Source organism: Argopecten irradians, chromosome 2 (genome assembly GCF_041381155.1).
Source record: "Argopecten irradians isolate NY chromosome 2, Ai_NY, whole genome shotgun sequence".
In the NCBI taxonomy this organism is placed as follows: Eukaryota; Metazoa; Mollusca; class Bivalvia; order Pectinida; family Pectinidae; genus Argopecten; species Argopecten irradians.
Genome location: NC_091135.1, coordinates 34,163,874 through 34,177,007, shown reverse-complemented (window position 1 = coordinate 34,177,007; position 13,134 = coordinate 34,163,874). Strand labels below are relative to the sequence as shown.

General features: G+C 38.9%; 1 protein-coding gene across 3 annotated transcripts; it reads left to right on the top strand.

Annotated features, from left to right (window-relative positions):
* The first annotated feature begins 2,293 nt into the window (after positions 1-2,293).
* LOC138315249 (ribonuclease P protein subunit p29-like) lies at positions 2,294-11,045 on the top strand. 3 transcript variants are annotated; one of them, XM_069256123.1, is made up of 6 exons: positions 2,294-2,392; positions 5,715-5,803; positions 6,536-6,765; positions 8,545-8,613; positions 9,993-10,168; positions 10,880-11,045. In XM_069256123.1, the coding sequence occupies exons 2-6, from the start codon at positions 5,747-5,749 to the stop codon at positions 11,014-11,016; spliced, it is 669 nt and encodes a 222-aa protein (XP_069112224.1). In that variant the 5' UTR covers positions 2,294-2,392; positions 5,715-5,746; the 3' UTR covers positions 11,017-11,045. The 3 variants fall into 3 exon arrangements, with proteins under 3 accessions (XP_069112224.1, XP_069112226.1, XP_069112225.1); XM_069256125.1 differs by lacking the exon at positions 2,294-2,392 and adding an exon at positions 2,469-2,531; XM_069256124.1 differs by lacking the exon at positions 2,294-2,392 and adding an exon at positions 4,657-5,183.
* The last annotated feature ends 2,089 nt before the right edge of the window (positions 11,046-13,134 follow it).

The window sequence follows — 13,134 nt, the reverse complement described above, 5'->3', positions numbered from 1 at the left end:
TGGTTTTATGTGAAGACAATAGCATACATAATGACAATTGTTCATATAACGCGTCTATACCAAGTTGTGTATCCATGTCAAATTCTCGGATGTTGCCAAGTTTTTCCGTTAGAGCTAACTGATATGCTATCAAATGGTCTGTGCTTGCTTTATTCCAAGATGTGTGGTTCCTTGGACTATTTTCTGGTACTTTACAATATCCAATATTGAGATCTATTGAGCAGACTATAGGTAGGTGGTCAGACGCTATTTCAATATCACGATTATCTAGTATTCGGTTGCTTGTAACACTAGCAGCGGTTGATTGGTCTATAAATATATAGTCTAACGTCGATTGGCAAGATCTGAAGGTATATTCTTGTCCAGTCCTGGACGGTTGATTGTTAAGAATGCACAGGTTAAGGTCATTAACTAGATTTTTCACAGCATTTGCCTTTTGTCTTGCAATTGAATATGTCGGATTTTCTAGGATCCTTGCATTAAAATCTCCCGCTATAATCAGTTTACCGCGTTGGTCATAGAACGAAAGAAGATCGTGTAAAGTTTGTAAGGTTTCGCAGTAAGCATTTATATTGCAATCACTATGCATATATACGCCAAATATATATATAGGATTGTTCCATGTTTTACCGGTTACTTCAATGGCAACAATGCGTCCATTCTTTACTTCGTCTAGTTTCCGGATGGTATATTGTAAGGACTTTTTAATAAGAAAAGCAGCGCCGGTTCCACCGTTGGAGTATTCATGACAATTAGCACATACTGCATAGTAGTTTTCGTCTAACGTGTCTAGATAGCCGTGCGACTTCTGGCACAATTTGTGTTCGGTGATCGCCATTACGTCACAGTCCGTATCACGTAGTAGTTTTACAACACTTTTACTAGAGGAGAAAATTCCCCTTACATTCCATGTCATTACGGTAAGTACCATGATACCAGCGAGAAGTCCTAATTTAGACATATGAAACGTCTGTCTTTCCCCGATTTTATTCGAGTGCTGTGTTCTAATAGAAGTTATCGCGTGCATCATTATAGTTCCAAGAACTGTCATTGCCTCTGTTGAATCTGTTGTAATAATCCTCGCTATCATCATGCCAATAATCTCTATTGCGTTCATTATCATTGCGGTCTCGCGGTGCTGTCCATCGCGATCTATCTTCATTTGGTTGTTGGGATTCAAGTTTTTCTTGCCATTCCCTATTGGGGAGCCAAGGTCTACATACCACGCTTTCTGGCCAGAATCCTGGGCTTTCGAGAATTGCGGCAGCATTGGGTTCAACGTTTATCTTTGCCGTAAACGATCCAAACCGCTGTGGAAATATCCGTATGTCCGTTATTTTAACATGTTTCCTTTGTAGGTAATTGACGATGCCCGACTTGGTTGTTTGGTGGCCTATACCACTGAGATAAAACCGCGCCGCGCGTTTTCGCTTTTGAACTCCAACAAATATGTCTTGGCCTTCGTTTGTTTGGTCCATCTTAGGCTTACTATTTCTTTGTTTGTCTTCATGTCGTCCTTCCTGACTTTCTGTAGATTTCCCGGCTTTATTGCCATACGGCTTACAATGCCCGCTTTTTGGTTCGTAGTTTTGAGCATTGCCATTTACAGTATCTGTGGGTATATTGGTAGAATGTGTTACGCATTCTTGGGGTTCATTTGTAATAGTGCTAGCGTTGTTAGTCGGAACATTTCGGCACTGGTCAGGACTGGTTGGGTTTTGGTCAGTATGGGCGTCCATACTGCTCGCGCACCGTTTCTGTCGGCTGATTATATCCTTATGTAGGAGAGAAAAGACCATTATTGTATATAATGTAGATATAGCAGGACGGAGGGTATTATTGTCGTTATTTTGATTACAATTTCCTTAACTTTACAGAAGGAAGAACTTAAATTAAAGGCCCACTATCTAAGCGAAACAAATATAAAAATTTTCTTAAAAACAGAAATAATGTACGAAAATGCATATCAATGGCCTAAGAGGATGTTAACACATCAATTATCAATTTCGTTTTACATTCCCAATTTTTAAATAAAAAGTCGTTCGGAAAGGTAGGCCCTATATAGTGGCCCTTTAAAATCCCTTCTTTCAGTACATAGTTTTAAGTACATATGTAAGTTATTAATGATCAATCAAAAAAAGTCGGGATAAAAATTATTAAAAGAAATGTTCAATTTTGTTAAGATGAAAACACAGTAACATAAATATCATAATCACGACCCCCAAACAGTTTTAATTTGCTACAAGCTATGTACATGTATACATGTGATATTGTACATGTACCTTAAAACATGGTTCAGACATCGCGTATCGAATGCACCGATCGAATTGGTAAACAGGAAGTCACAGAAAGACCACGCGGACCGTCGACGTCCGATTCGATATGTTTTGAGGTACATTGTAGGCCTTAATTCTTATGTCTAATCATCATTTTTCACAATATCTAGACTTCATATGACTAAGCGATTCTGACAGCATTACATTGGAACGTCTTACATTGTAATACACACGGCAATGTAAGCTAGCCCACAGGTACTTGATGTTCTGACTCTACCTGTCTACAGTAAAGCACTGTTCTGTCAATGATATATACTATACATATATAAAAAATACCACTATGTACTATAATTAGGGGTATTTTTTTTATATATTTACTATATATTATTGACAGAACGTCAAACTCCTGTGCCTAATTATAAACAGATAAATATTATAATAATCATACTCTAACGTTACCGACTGAGCTAAAGGGATCGAAATTCATCCTAGTGCGAATCTAGAAGGCGACTGTACCACTATGTACACTATAAACAACTAAAATCTGTTTCACTCTGTTTAAAGACCACCTGATAGGAGGAACCTCTGTTTAGAGGCCACATGACATGAGGAACATCAGTAGAGAGGCCACCTGACATGAGGAACCTCTGTATAGAGACCACCTGACATGAACCTCTGTTTAGAGGACACCTGACATGAGGAATCTCTGTTTAGAGGCCACATGACATGAGGAACCTCTGTTTAGAGGCCACATGACATGAGGAGCCTCTGTATAGCGGCCACCTGACATGAGGAACCTCTGTTTAGAGGCCTCCTAACATGAAAAACCTCTGTATAGAGGCCACCTGATATGAGGAACCTCTGTTAAGAGGCCACCTGATAGGAGGAACCTCTGTTTAGAGGACACCCTACATGAGAAACCTCTGTAAAGAGACCACCTGACATGGAGAACCTCTGTATAGAGGCCACCCGACATGAGGAACCTCTGTTTAGAGGCCACCTGACACAAGAAACCTGTGTTTAGAGGCCACTTGATATGAGGAATCTCTGTTTAGAGGATACCTGACATGAGGAACCTCTGTATAAAGACCCATTAACACGAGAAACCTCTGTAGAGAGGCCACCTGACATGAGAAACCTGTGTTTAGAGGACACCTGACATGAGGAATCACTGTTTAGAGGCCACCTGACATGAGGAACCTGTATAGAGGCCACTTGACATGAAGAACCTCTGTTTAGAGGCCACCTAAATGAAAAACCTCGGTATATAGGCCACCAGACATGAGGGACCACTGTATAGAGGCCACCTGACATGGAGAACCTCTGTATAGAGGCCACCTGACACGTGAAACCTCTGTATAGAGGTCCCCTGACATGTGAAAATTCTGTATAGAGGTCACCTTAAACAAGGACACTCTGTATAGAGGCTACCTGACATGAAGAACCTCTATAGAGGCCACCTGACACTTGAAACGTCTGTATAGAGGACACCTGACATGAGGAAATTATGTATAGAGGTCACCTGACACAAGGACACTTTATATAGAGGCCACCTGACATGAAGAACTTCTGTATAGAGGCCATCTGACAAGAGGAATCTCTGTAGAGAGGCCACCTGAATGAAGAACCTCTGTATAGAGGCCACCTGACACGAGGAACCACTGTACAGAGGCCACCTGACATGAAGAACCTCTGAAAAGAGTCCACCTGACATGAGGAATCTCTGTTTAGAGGCCACCTGACATGAAGAACCTCTGTATAGAGGCCACCTGGCACGAGGAGCCACTGTATAGAGGCCACCTGACATGAGGAACCTCTGTTTAGAGGCCACCTGACATGAAGAACCTCTATATATATGCCACCTGATATGAGGAACCTGTATAGAGGCCACCTGACATGAAGAACCTCTGTATAGAGGCCACCTGGCACGAGGAGCCACTGTTTAGAGGCCACCTGACATGAAGAACCTCTGTATAGAGGCCACCTGACATGAAGAACCTCTGAAAAGAGGCCACCTGACATGAGGAATCTATGTTTAGAGGCCACCTGACCTGAGGAACCTGTATGGAGGCCACCTGACATGAAGAACCTCTGTATAGAGGCCACCTGACATGAGGAATCTCTGTTTAGAGGCCACCTGACATGAAGAACCTCTGTATAGAGGCCACCTGACATGAGGAATCTCTGTTTAGAGGCCACCTGACATGAAAAACCTCTGTGTAGAGGCCACCTGACATGAGGAATCTCTGTATAGTGGCCACCTGACACGAGGGACTATTGTATAGAGGTCACCTGACATGAAGAACCTCTATATATATGCCACCTGACATGAGGAATCTCTGGTATATATATGCCACCTGACATGAGGAATCTCTGTTTAGAGGCCACCTGACATGAGGAACCTCTGTATAGAGGCCACTTGACATGAGGAATCTCTGTTTAGAGGCCACCTGACATGAAGAACCTCTATATATAGGCCACCTGACATGAGGAATTTCTATTTAGAGGCCACCTGACATGAGGAACCTTTGTATAGAGGCCACCTGACATGAGGAATCTCTGTATAGAGGCCACCTGACACGAGGGACTATTGTATAGAGGCCACTTGACATGAGGAATCTCTGTTTAGAGGCCACCTGACATAAAGAACCTCTGTATAGAGACCACCTGACACAAGGAATCTCTGTTTAGAGGCCACCTGACATGAAGAACCTCTGTATAGAGACCACCTGACACAAGGAATCTTTGTTTAGAGGCCACCCGATATTGGGAACCTCTGTATATATAGTGACAATCTGCTATGTGGAACCTTTGTATATGAAGGCTACATGACACAAAAGTTCATTTTTAGAGTCATCTGAAGATGAAAACATTAGGAGCTGTTTTGTATGGCTGGACTATGATGTGGTTTGTTAGAATTTCTTTCTGTATGAACATTTTTGAACTTCTTCATAGATATTATAATATTACTAAATATTAAAGAATTCTTCTCTCTTTTTAAAATAATCAAAAAATACATAATGTATCACTAGACTTAAAAAAATCTATGGACATAGTTTGAAATAATTGTATTTTGATTTACAGAAAGCCCATGACTTCCAAATAAGATCATTTGTGTATTTATGTAACATTGTATGGAGAACTTCTTTATAGAAGGCAATTGACATGGGAAACCACTTTTACAGAAATGGTTGAAAAGTAAACACCAATTTTGCATTTTTATAAACAATATATCTTATTACATCTTGTTAAAACATCATAAAGCTATTAATCAGAATAAAACACAAGAATAAATTGGCCAAAAGACATGCAAGGTCATGCATTGGGTCAGATATGTTGGTCACTCAATATGCACTTGCTGATGGTTCAGTGTCCTAACTATATATAGTATTACTTTGTTACGTTATAAATTAAACACATTATATTTTAACTCAAAAGGTAACATCAGTAGCTGGTACTACACTGTGAAAATGAACATACCATTACCAGATCACGTGATCAAACACAGCGCTGAGCTGGGGTTAGAAGTAAGTATATGATATCTTATTTCCATAATTCAAAACTTCAAAATCTTTCCATTTTAAAAGAACTGTATGTAGTCAATAGGCAATTAATTCACATTAATGATTTCCTTCTTCCTTTTCCACAAACTGTTTTTACTGTGAATCCTCAAGATGGCATGTGATAGCTAGGTTTTAGTTAGTGGATTGAGCGATAGACATTGTACAAATGTACAAAGAAAATTAAAGTTGTCGAAAAATTTATAGCACCCCTTCAATTTTTCTGATCTTTTTTTCACCCAGCACTTATTGGGTTAAATCAGAAATTTAGATTATCATATTTATATCTCTGGTCAAACACAATTTGATTAACAGTTCCATATCATGGAAAACTTTTAACTGTTTTATGAAATCTAGAATAAAAATGCAATTTTGCATTACAATTTTTAAGGTTTAATTTTTCAAAGAAAATGTTTATTGTTTTTAAAGCAAAATTTTGTGATTTGTCATTGTAAATACAAAAACAAAAGATTTATTTGACTCAATTCACCTTTCATGTAAGTGTTCAAGGGTTCTTGATGCATTTGTATTTAAATGTAAGGGTAAGAATTCCTCCTAACAAATTCAAGAATATAATCAATGATTGTCACAAGCACCCTTTAATTTAAATTTTTACTGAAACTTCTTTTTCAATTATGTGACATTGCGATTTATAACATTATCTTTTTAATAATCAAAAGATTTGTATTTAATTTATAGAAAAATAAGGCTGTTAAGAAAGATTTTGTGGAGGCGTTTTTGAAACGTCACTTGCCCAGAAATAGACTTCTTAAAGGGGAAGATGAGGAGATTAAGTCAAAGTTCTTGATGTTGGATAATACAAAAACCAGCAAAGCAAGCAACAAAAGACCTACACGGAAGAAAAAAACTCTCACTTCAAGGGAATGCAAGAATTTAAAGATTTTTAAAGTGGATAAAACATCTCAAAGGTAAAACAAAAATCTTAATAAATATGTAAATAAAAATATTGTTAATAGAAATATGAAATTCATTCTATTTGATGACATTTGATGAATAATGTGTAGATTTACCACAAAGTATCTCTTTATGTATAAACAGAGAGTTTACTAATGAATTCGAGACAAATGTCATTATCATAAAATACCGAGAAATGAATCTAAATGTGCTTGTCGCACTTGTATTTCTTCAGGAATGGAATGGTTTTTTAGCTCACCTGGCCCGATGGGCCGGTGAGCTTATGTCATGGCGCGGCGTCCGTCGTCCGTCCGTCAACATTTCCTTTAAATCGCTACTAGTCATAGAGTTCTGCATGGATTGTAACCAAATTTGGCCACAAACATCCTTGGGGGAGGGGGAACAGAACTTATAAAAATTGTGGCTCTGTCCCCCCCGGGGCAGGACGGGCGGGGCCCAATAGGGGAAATAGAGGTAAATCCTATAAATAGCTACTTGTCCTAGAGTTCTGCATGGATTGTAACCAAATTTGACCACAAACATCCTTGGGGGAGGGGGAATAGAACTTGTATAAATTTTGGCTCTGGTCCCCCGGGGGCAGGAGGGGCGGGGCCCAATAGGGGAAATAGAGGTAAATCCTTTAAATCGCTACTAGTCATAGAGTTCTACATGGATTGTAACCAAAATTAGCCACAAACATCCTTGGGGGAGGGGGAACAGAAGTTGTATAAATTTTGGCTCTGACCCCCCGGGGGCAGGAGGGGCGGGGCCCAATAGGGGAAATAGAGGTAAATCCTTTAAATCGCTACTTGTCCTAGAGTTCTGCTTGGAATGTAACCAAATTTGACCACAAACATCCTTGGGGGTAGGAGAACAGAACTTGTATAAATTTTGGCTCTGGTCCCCCGGGGGCAGGAGGGGCGGGGCCCAATAGGGGAAATAGAGGTATATCCTTTAAATCGCTACTAGTCATAGAGTTCTGCATGAAATGTAACCAAATTTGGCCATAAACATCCTTGGGGGTAGGAGAACAGAACTTGTATAAATTTTGGCTCTGACCCTCCCGGGGCAGGAGGGGCGGGGCCCAATAGGGGAAATAGAGGTTAATTCTATTAATCGCTACTTGTCCTAGAGTTCTGCATGGATTGTAATCAAATTTGGCCACAAACATCCTTGGGGGAAGGGGAACAGAACTTGTATAAATTTTGGCTCTGATCTTCCGGGGGCAGAAGAGGCAGGGCCCAATAGAGGAAATAAAGGTAAATCCTTTAAATTGCTACTAGTCATAGAGTTTTGCATGGAATGTAACCAAATTTGGCCACAAACATCCTTGGGGGGAAGGGGAACAGAACTCGTATAAATTTTGGCTCTGGCCCCCCGGGGGCAGGACGGTTGGGGCCAATTAGGGGAAATAGTGGTAAATCCTATAAATCGCTACTTGTCTTAGAGTTTTGCTTGGATTGTGACCAAATTTGGCCATAAAAATCCTTGGGGGAAGGAGAACAGAACTTTGGCTCTGACCCCCTGGGGGCAGCAGGGGTGGGGCCCAATAGGGGACTTAATGGTTAATATTAAAATTCCTTCAGAAAAGAAACAATGAAGCTGTATTCAGAACATTACTTGGCATTACAAACCAGGTGAGCGATACAGGCCCACTGGGCCTCTTGTTTTAACTTAAAAAGGTTTTATGTCATTTTTCTGTTGCTACTGCTAACAATAAATAAGAAACCTATTGTTTATTGTAAGAAATCAACTTCAATTGTTATTAAAATTCTTATTTATAACTATTTCAGCTATGAATCTTATCTTCCCCTTCATCAACTTTGGCTAGAATACATGGAGGAACTTGTGAACTTCAACAGGTAATGTATAAAAAAAAAGTACAAAAAAAAAAAGAATTACTGTATTCACAAAAATTAGAGCCCCTCTCCGTATACCCGCCCCTCCCCTTTCTTGGAGAAGAGTTGAAGTTTTAAGCCTTTAATTTAACAATGTTTTACAACATATGACGACTTTAACATCAGGATTGTAACCCATATTACAGAAATTACGAGCCATGTTTACTGTAACAGATTAGTAGAGAAAGATTTTAAAATATGGAAGCCTTCTTTGGTCCACAACTTACATTTTGGTTCATTAATAAGCGCCCCCTTTGTTTCAATTATTGAAGTGTTAATTATGGTGAATACGGTATGGCATCATGACTTTGAGCTTCAGTTTCAATAAAATCATCTCTCATGGCTATTCTGTCTTTGCATATTACAGAGTTTCTCCCTTGCTGGTAGGTATCCATTGTGACATCAGTATTTTGTGAGTGAAATTCACTTTGTTTTTTCAGAAAAGTATGACATTACACTTGCAAACTGTCATGACATGACATTGGCCCTGCAGGTAGGGCGTTGGAATTGTACCTGATACCCCTATTGCATGATTGTAAAAGGCGACTAAATTTAGGATCTTTTCTTCTCTCTTCTTCCTAACTGACTTTATCTTTCCTAATGCCTCTCTTACCATCGCCTCACTTTTAGCCTTGAGTTGAGCTTTCGCCCCTGTGAGGAAGGCTCTTGGTTCTGTCCCCTGGCCGAGACATACCAAAGTCTATAAAAGTGGTAGTTTCTGCTCCTGCTTGGCGCTCAGCATACAGGGAGTGGGGCGACTGGTTCGCCCGTTGTCAGTATAATGTGACCGAGTGGGGTGTGTTGCTTGGTGTCTTCGGCGGCATGCTTCAGTGATATAGCACTATAAAAAGGGCAACAGTTCCACTATACAAGAAGACACAACATGAATATACCACAGTCTCCCGAAACACGCACCTCGCATAACATACACGCAACACATCACATACATGGGAGGCCGTCCTGACATGACCGTAGCTGTTAATAGGACGTTAATTAATCAAACAAACAAACAATGTCATGACATACCTGCAAGGGCAGACAACTCTACAATATGTAACCACAGAATTAAATGAAGTACCCTAATTAACTGATACCTCTTAACCAGTGTTAATATGCAAGATACTGGTTTAAATAATTTTGATGAAATATTGTACAGTATCAAACCTGTGTGAAAAGACCATGTAAGGGACCAAGAAACAATTGTCTTTATACATTATACTTAGGTCAGATTGTGTTGACATTGACCATTTGTGATCTTGAGAAAGTTGTCTTATTGAGCAGATGGTCTTTATACAGAGGTGTTCGCTAAGATTTGACTATGTTACTGCTAATTTCTGTTCTAGTTTCACGCCTGGTAGGATGATGAATGTACAACAACGATTACTAAAGGCTGACCTCCATGGCTCGCTACTAACAGTTCAAAGGTCAAAGTGCCCCAGCTACGTAGGGGTCACAGGAATTCTCCTACAGGAAACTAGGAACACGTTTCTTCTGATCACTAAGGAAAACAAAGTTAAATGTAGGTCACCGCTATTACTCGGTACATATAAGGGAAAATGATATATGTTGCTTATCGTGTCACCTAACCCAAAATGTCAGAATGACCTTCTTCTATTGTGCTACTTAAGTTTTTACAAATTTGCAACTGGGCGCTCAGTAATATAAACTAATAAAATTAAAAAAAAATTCTTCTCATGCTCTCGATCCCCATAGCAGGGACCTGTTGCTAATATATATATAAAGATGAGCCAAGTTACTGTAAACCAACTTTCTTTCTTGTGCGATTTAATTTCACGAATTACGTGATCCAAATAAATTGGCAAACATTTATCTCTGCAAACTTACATCTACATCATTGATACTGATAGGAATTGCCAGTCATTTTTAAAAATCTGCGAATGTTAATTTCCGTGAACATGTTTTGAAATGGAAATCGTGAAATTAAGTAGCCGCGAAAGAAAGTTGGTTTACAGTAACATTTATAATTGCAACCCATCTTGAATATCCTATCATTTAATAGTAACAAGTCCCTGTGCTCTCTCTATATCATGTATTGGCATTATTCTTCAGATGTTTCCCACCCTCCCCCCCCCCCCCCCCCCAGCAGAATTTCTAATACAACTTTTCTGAAATAATTCTGAGCTTTAAAGGGATGCAATATGACTTCAAAACATTGACAGCTCACATACAATATTGTTGATAACTTGACAATTATCTATTTTTGTTATAGGTATTCCCAAACAACATTCAGTGTTCACCTTCACATTGGGCACGTACCAATTTACTATCTACGGTAACAACTTCCGTGTGAGGTCCAGTGAAAGAGCTGTTCGCAAATTCAAATCAAAAGCTACTGTAGATTTATGATGTGTTAAATAAAATTATGTTTTTGACAAGTTATTTGTTGATACTGCTATGACACAAATATATTATAATATATAACACAATCTATGACATAACATATATATATATTATTATAATAAAAAAACTAAATTAAAACAAAACTGCAATCTATTAATTATAATATTAAATGTATAAATAAAATATTAAAAAAAAATTTGACTGGTCATGCCATGCAGACATTCTATTTGTTTGATTTTAACATCCTATTATTAAAGACCAGAGACTTATCAGGTTAAGGAGCTCAGTGGAGGAAAGCTGGAGTACCCAGAGAAAAACCACTGACCTGTGATCAGTACCTAGCGAATGGTATCATGGGCTTGTGATAAAAAGATGTCAGGACATCAGGGCCCAGTTTCATGAACATTCTTTAAAGTGAACAGTCGGGCAAGGATAGCTAAAGTCGGTAAAAATGGTGTGAATGTATCCAGAAATTAATTTAAAGTATAGGAATCCTAAAACGTCCTCCCGGCTGACTATGTCCGTGGTTACATTTCCACACAGCCTCGCTTTCAATGCTTTCAACTTTTCTTTTTTCCAATGGTCAGAACTGAAAACATAAGCAGAACTTGACCGTCGTATTAATATGCGAGAACTTTTGGAAGGCCAATGAACGCATTTAGACTGGTTTTCTTTGCCCGACTATTCACTTTAAATTTAAGGAATCCCCTAATTTAAAATTGTCCGTAGGAAAGCGTTTCCCCTTAACTTCTGTAATGCTTTTTATGGAGAAATTTAAGTTAAGGAATTCCTTTACAGAATGTTCATGCCTGCAACCTCCACTCCACCCTTCCAAGCAGAAATCAAAGGTTATGTGATGTCATCAGTCATTACAAATAACTATTATTAGCAAGTTCAGGGTGGTAAAAAAAAAAAACCTACATATCTCCCATTTGTTTTTGCAACTTATTTGAAAGTCATATATCATTCTGTTAAAAGTTTTTTTATTTTTAGGTCATCTGACCCAAAGCGTCAGGATGACCTATTGTCATCATGCACTGTCCGTCATCTTGCGCCCTCCGCCGTATGCAAACTTTTCATTCAAACGACTTCTTCTCAGTAACCGAAATGGCAAGGGTACTGATATTTGGCCTGTAGCATGCTGGGATAAGGGGCTACCAAGTTTGTTCAAATGAATGACCTTGACCTTCATTCAAGGTCACAGGGGTCAAAAAGGCTAAAATCTTTAAACGACTTCTTCTCAAGAACCAAAAGGCCCAGGGTACTTGTATTTGGCCTTGCGGATTGCGGGGATGAAAGGCTACCAAGTTTGTTTAAATAAATGACCTTGACCTTCATTCAAGGTCAGTGGGGTCAAATAGGCTAAAACTTTTTAACAACTTCTTGTGAATAACTAAGAGGTCTAGAGACCTGATATTGGGCCTATGGCATGCTTGGATGAAGGGCTATCAAGTTTGTTCAAATGAATGACCTTGATCTTCATTCAAGGTCACAGGGGTCAAAAAGGCTAAAATCTTTAAACAAATTCTTCTCAAGAACCAAAAGGCCCAAGGTATGCATAATGGGCCTGCGGCATGCTGGAATGAAGGGCTACCAAGTATGTTCATATAAAATAAATGACCTTGACCTAAAATTCATTCAAGGTCACGGGGGTCAAAAAGGCTAAAATCTTTTAACGACTTCTTGTGAATAACTAAGAGGCCTAGAGACCTGATATTGGGCCAGTGACATGCTGGGATGAAGGACTACAAAGATTTTCAAATGAATGACAGTGTTCAAATAGGCTTAAATCTTTAAATGACTACGTTGTATTGTGCCAATAGTCAGATGACCGTTAAGGCCCATGGGCCTCTTGTTTAAAATTAGAATGTTTTTTATTTATTTAAAAATTTTGGTCATACTCAAATATGTTAAAGCCGATCAAAAATCTGTAGTGTCTATTTAGTAGTATTACACTGTACTTTGTTTGCTATGCCTTAAATTTGTGAAGATAACAATTACCTCTTAAGTAATTTATTAGTGTTTGATCGAATATACCTGTTACCTACAACAGTAAAAGTTATTTCCCCTCCCCACAGGAATATATTTACCGTGGTAGTAATTTGCAGACCGTTGATGAGATGT